The 6,817-nt window shown below is 45.7% G+C and overlaps 1 protein-coding gene across 1 annotated transcript; it reads right to left on the minus strand.

Annotated features, from left to right (window-relative positions):
* Positions 1–288: 288 nt before the first annotated feature.
* On the minus strand, positions 289–2,668 carry LOC311359966 (transcription factor-like 5 protein; the record flags this gene model as incomplete). Its single annotated transcript, XM_084480034.1, has 6 exons — positions 289–414; positions 708–849; positions 1,131–1,302; positions 1,546–1,705; positions 1,830–1,974; positions 2,091–2,668. 6 exons carry the CDS (start codon positions 2,666–2,668, stop codon positions 289–291), a joined length of 1,323 nt encoding a protein of 440 aa, XP_084336160.1.
* Positions 2,669–6,817: the final 4,149 nt, after the last annotated feature.

A 6,817-nucleotide genomic window follows, 5' to 3' on the forward strand; every position in this document is an offset into this window, starting at 1 on the left:
TGTGTCTGATGAAAGCTTAAATACAAATGTATTAAATAGTGTACATCTGGAAAATGGGTAATACATATATTATAGTATAATATATATGAAATTTAAAAATAATAATGCAATTAAGTAATAAGGGATATTACAATTTAACAATTTATCCTCACACATCTTCCTTGAAAAAAATAATTGTCTTTACTTGATACTTTCTTGTCAAACAGCAACGATGATGAAACCTCAGCCACTAAGATGTGATATCAAGTCATAGATATATGGTTAACTGAAGAGAGCAGTGTAGAGGTTTCACTGTTCTGCTGCCAGAGCAGTGCTGGCTGTGCCTGCCATCTCCTGGTGGACGTGAACGTGGTCCGGGGCTGTGCTGGGTGTCTTGCGGAGGCCGGTCTTACCACAGAATGTGCTCTGGAAGTTCTGAGTAAAAGCAGAGAATATTGTTAGGCTAGTCACCATCCCACAACCTCATGATTCATACATACTAGTGGGAGTTTTACAATTAATATTTGAACTTTAGTTTTTGTAACTTTTGTTAAACTTTTGTTCTCTTAAAATATAGTTTGCTATAGAGACATTATGATATTGAGAAAGTACTGAGAGCTTCTCTCTTCTTTAGGAGTGAGGTGTCATGAAAGGATTTCAATGGTTATCCACTTATTATTACAGATTATTATTACAGGCATTATTACAGATATGCTAATGCAGTCCACCTTGCTAGGTGATTCTCCGTACACCTCCTCGATGTACTTGAGGTAAGCCGCGGTCCACTGCAGAGTGCTGGCCTTGTCCGTGTCTGGTTTGCAGAAGGGCACCAGCGTGTTCAACTCATTGCAGCACATGCGAATCCTCCTCCTGCACAACAGTTGACGTATATATGGCCAAATAGATCAGAATTAATTGAGTATTTTCATTCACTCTTGAAAAAGTAATAGTTAAGAGGTATTACAACAAATGTTTGTCTTATTATACATTTGATAAGAACTATACAAATTATTGGTATAACTGTATAACTGTTGGTTTGCAAAGTATACTCAGCCATATCAAGTATGTACTTTCATTTAAGTTGATATGTAGTTAACCAGGACTCCAGGGGCTACTTGTAGTAGAGACGGTAGCACTGTCATCCTGCCTACCTGCGGTCCCTCTCTTTACTGTTATGTTTCTCTCTGCGTTGGCTACTCTCAGCCAGGTTGCCTGCCTTCTTCCTGCCACTCCTCCCTGCCTCTACAGCGGCCCTAGGGCCTTCTAACTGAGGGCCAACGTTTGGAACCCTCAGGATCCGGGACCGAGTGCGCTTTACTGGGGCTGTAGTGTCAGATTAAACATGCCTCTTGTATATTAAAAGTAAACACAATATATAATACATTTGACGTGTAATAATATGTAACTAAAATACTATATATAGAAAGTAAGAACATATAATACATTTGATAATACGTATATAAAATACTATATATAGAAAGTAAGAACAATATGTATTACATTTGACATGTAATAATAGATATATATAAAATGAGATATAGAAAGAAAGGAATAAGTAATTCTTACTTTCCACTTTAACCCATTCCTGGTCTTCTGTTTGGTTGGTGCAGCTGACACACTGTCCCTTAGCAGCTGCTCTCTCTGGACGATAACCTAAGAAGCTATTTGCATTGATCAGGCCTTGATGCTTGTTGGGTTCAACAATATGTGAAATATGTCCAAAAGCCTGAGATGAACATGAAAAATAAAGGAGGGGGGTAATTGATTAGTGAACAGTGACTAAGAAAACGCTTGTAGCAGAATAATACAAATGCAATTGTTAACATTTAGGTTTGTACTTGTCCACACACGCCAGTGATTGGGTTGAACAGGGTTCCTCCGTATGGGTTTGAAAGCTCAATAGGATTAGCTCGATCCGATTTCATCCACTTCTGCATTTGTGGATGAATGCTTGCTTCTTGAGATTCAGTGGATTGCTGAAGCATCGTCAAAAAACTTGGAACAGAACAAAACATATCTCTCACAATATAGCATTGATCATACCACCATTTCACAATGATATATACACCGAATTATGACATATAAAACACCGAATTATAGGTTGCTCATACTTGGTAAGAACTGCCGTCTGGCTGTCCTGCTGTCTGGGGACATCCTCGTCCATGCAGCTAAACCTCTTCTCCAGACAAACTCTAGCAGAGGAATGGGGTCGTTTCAGTGAGGATCCACAACCGTGAGCAGGTGCTTCGGTCAGGGCCTCACCGGCTTCCCGTTTTACTCTAACAAGCACCGAGCCCGGTACCTCTCCACAAGTGGTAGGAGTTTTTTCCCCCGAGGGGGCACTGCCACTAATGACCATGGCCAGCTCCTCTATGTCCACCGTCTCATTCAGCCTCAGGTCTGGGATGACACATTGCTCATCGTTTGAGGTTGAAAGGTCCATAGCTTGGATGGTCGGGGAGGAAAACATTTTCGCCGATCCGGGATCATACTTAGGGGTCGCAGCGGGTTGAGTGGTCACACTGAGGCCGAATATAGTGGCGGGGTATCGGACGTCTGCGCCGTCATGATCCGCGGCCTGCCCGTCCATCTGCGTCTGGAGGAGGTGCTGGAGGTGTGTGTATTCACCTTCCGACATCTCCATCAGGTTGATCTCCGTGCCCAAAAGCTGCCCCATATCACTGGACATGTTTGGTCTGAAGAAGAGGGGTGAACAGAGCAGTATGTTCTCGATATTAACACGTTTACGGTCCGTCGTTAAAGATGGCGTCCGTTTCGCGCCGTGACTTCGTCTCGCGCTGATGCGGTTATTGTCCGATCAGCTAATATAACGTTTAACCTTCTTTAACTTCATAATACCACATCCACCGAAGAGCGTGCTTGTGGTTTGAGTTGTATCAAGTTCATGGTCATATTACAAAATTCGGACATTTGAAATAACATGTTAGCTGTGCGTGTTGCGAGATCATTGTCACGAGCGACAAAGACAACGAGTTGATGAAATTAATTTAAATGATTGAAAGACAGATCTAAATAAACTTACCAGAGAAACTTAATTTGCCAAGCTTACAAATTGTACAGTATTTAGAGATGTGAACAGGTTATTCAATTGCACTCAAAGTCTAATGAAAGTCTATCGATTTTCACGACAGCAATGCATGTTGGTGGAGTCTGGGGCTCAAATTTAGCGGCACCTCCGGTGGCAACTGAGGTCCTCAGTGATTGGTTCATGAACGGTCTGCGCACCCAATCACAATCCCACCTGAACCTCACTGTCAGAGAGAGATGTCGTCCAATGAAATGAAGGCGGCGCACTGCCAGGCGTTTTGAAAGACCCCAGATATTTATATTAAATACGTTTACAATGTTTTTATTTTAAGTGGAAATTATTTACTTTTAGAGATTACATGTTTTTCCTATATTTATTTAATATTCAAACCACATAACTAGTTGTGCCGAAGGGTTTGGATCAATACTGAAATACAATGATATATATATATATGATATGATATATATATGATATGATATATATACACACACATACACAGTATAGACTAATAAGACATACATACATAAATGTATATATATAATATAAAATATGTATAGGCCTATATAGATACATTTATAGATATAAAGAAAATAATTTAATATATAGATAGATCCTAACGACTCCCTGATCACATAGAAAATTTAAAATCTAAAACTGTAAAAACATGAAAAAACATTTGAACATTTAAATAAATTGAAATTTAATGAGACTTTAATAATTTCAATATCAAAGGAAAAAACATTTCATTAAAACATTATTGGTTGAGTTAAACATGTACACCAGATCAAGGCTACTGTCCTGAAACTATGGCTATGTTGAGAAATATAAAATATATTTTTGCTTTACTTAATGAACAAATACACTTGAAAATCCATTTGCATTACTTTTAGTAAGCAATAGATTTGAACATCAAATCTGAAACAAATATGATTTCAAAGAATGAAGAGCATATTAACTTAAAAAGAAACATTCAAAAATAAAATACACGTGTGGCGATATCTACATCAAAACAAGAGTCTGACCATTTACATGGGTTTTTACAATATTACAATGATTTTTCAATGCAAGGACTACAACTATAGACAAATGTTTGCCCTTGCATTTCTATGTCTTCAACCTTGTGATGTCATCTAGCTCCCTTACTGTCCATGGGGATGGCATACATATCATTCGGTTACCTTTTTCTCGACTGGCTCTTCCGCTGTCTTTTTAGAATTCTTATCAGAGTCTGTTTCACATGTCAAAGGGTCATCGAGTTTCTCATTTGGGTTGTCCTCCTTCTTAATTGGACCTGCAGCTCCTCTGCTTATGCCAACAGGTGTTCTATTCCAGTCCCTTCCATGAACAAAAGCATTGGGTTTGTGTACCAAACGGTTTGGATGGCGAATGAGACCTGTGGGCGTAGGTAGTAGAGGTGTTTTATGTTTCAAAAGTCTGTTTGCTGATTGATTATGTGGGCTGTCAAAATGAAGGGGGCCTCCAATGTCTTCAGTTGGACTCAAGGCTTTGGTGACAGGTGACTGCCCATGTGAACCTAAACTTTCCATTTCAGGCCCTTTAGGTTGAGGTTTTAGTCCTGGGCCCATTGACTTCAGACCTGGTGATCCGCTCATACCTGCCCCTTTGTTGAAATCAGATTGAGGACCTCTTGGATCCAAATCCCTGTTGCCCTGTGACGGTGGACCTTCACTTGCATGTTCAGAAACAAGACCCTGATTTCTCTCTGGTCCTCTCCTATTAGGCCACGGGTCTGCCACATTTGGACCTCTGAATCCCCCCCTAAAGCCTGGTCCACTGCCTCTCCCACGTGCACCATGGTATTCTCTGTCAGAACCCTCAAGCTCTGATTCACGATGGTCTTGCGGCCAATCATCCATTGGATATCCACTGTCACCTCCACCTCGATATGGCCCCTCCATATTTGTCCCTCTTCCATCAGGCATGGGTCCCTCTATAGCTGAACCCCTCATATAAGGCCTTGGTCCACTACAGGATTCTTGGTTTGGCCAGTCTTCATTTCTACTACCCCTAGAGTCTTCAAAATTTGTAAATTCTAGTCCCCTACCAGACCCTGGGCCCCCTCCTCTCCTTTCTTGCCCTGGCTCTATAAAGTCTGAACCACCTGGGCCTCTTCTATCAGGACCTCTTCCCCTGAAGTTTGGCCCACCTCGCCCTCTCCTTTCATGACCTCTTCCCCTGAAGTCTGGCCCACCTGGCCCTCTCCTATCATGAACAGGTCCCATGAAGTCCGGACCACCTGGCCCTCTCCTATCAGGCCCTGGTCCACCAAAATCTGTCCCACCTGGCCCTCTCCTATCAGGTCCCTCTCCCCCAAATTCTGAACCACCTGGCCCTCTCCCATCAGGACTAGGTCCCCTGAAGTCTGGCCCACCTGGCCCTCTCCTATCAGGCCCATGTCCCCTGAAGTTTGGACCACCTAGCCCTCGCCCATCAGGACTGGGCCCCCTGAAGTCTGGTCCACCTGGCCCTCGCCCATCAGGACTGGGTCCCCTGAAGTCTGGTCCACCTGGCCCTCTCCGATCAGGCCAGGGTCCCCTGAAGTCTGGCCCGCCTGGCCCTCTTCTATCAGGACCGGGTCCCCTGCCGTCTGGGCCACCTGGCCCTCTCCCATCAGGACTAGGTCCCCTTAAGTCTTGCCCACCTGGCCCTCTCCGATCAGGACAGGGTCCCCTGAAGTCTGGCCCACCTGGCCCTCTTCTATCAGGACCGAGTCCCCTGCCGTCTGGACCATCTGGCCCTCTCCTATCAGGACCGGGACCCCTGCAGTCTGGACCATCTGGCCCTCTCCTATCAGGACCGGGACCCCTGCAGTCTGGACCACCTAGCCCTCTTCGATCAGGATCGGGACCCCTGAAATCTGGACCACCTGGCCCTCTCCCATCAGGCCCTGGTCCCCCAAAATCTGGACCACCAGGCCCTCTTCTATCAGGACCGGGTCCCCTGAAGTCTGGACCACCTGGCCCTCTCCCATCAGGCCCTGGTCCCCCAAAATCTGGACCACCAGGCCCTCTTCTATCAGGACAGGGTCCCCTGAAGTCTGGACCACCTGGCCCTCTCCCATCAGGCCCTGGTCCCCCAAAGTCTGGACCACCAGACCCTCTTCGATCAGGACCGGGTCCCCTGAAATCTGGACCACCTGGCCCTCTCCCATCAGGCCCTGGTCCTCCAAAATCTGGACCACCTGGCCATCTCCTATCAGGACCTGGCCCCCTGAAATCTGGACCACCTGGCCCTCTTCTATCAGGTCCTGGTCCCCAGCAGTCGAGCCCATCTGGCCCTCTCCCATCTGGTTCTGTTCCCCCAAAATCTGGACCATCAGGCCCTCTCCTATCAGGACCGTGTCCCCCAAAATCTGGAACATCTGGCCCTCTCCTATCAGGCCCTGGTCCCCTGAAGTCAGGCCTACCTGGTCCTCTCCTATCAGGCCCTGGTCCCCTGAAGTTGGGCCCACCTCGCCCCCTCCTATCAGGCTCTGGTTCCCTGAATTCTTGACCACCTGGCCCTCTATCAAGTGCTGGTCTCCTGAAATCTGGACCACCTGGCCCTCTCTCATCAGGCCCTGGTCCCATGAAGTCTGGACCAGCGGAACCTCTCCTATCATGATCTGTAACCATGAAGTCTGGACCTTCTGGCCCTCTCCTATCAGGCCCTGGTTCCCTGAAATCTGGTCCACTTGGCCCTCTTCTATCAGCTCCTGGTCTCCTGAAATCTGGTCCACCTGGCCCTCTCCCATCAGGCCCTGGTCCCATAAAGTCTGGACCACCTCTC

This window comes from Micromesistius poutassou, assembly GCF_964030765.1.
Source record: "Micromesistius poutassou genome assembly, chromosome: 15".
Classification (NCBI taxonomy): domain Eukaryota; kingdom Metazoa; phylum Chordata; class Actinopteri; order Gadiformes; family Gadidae; genus Micromesistius; species Micromesistius poutassou.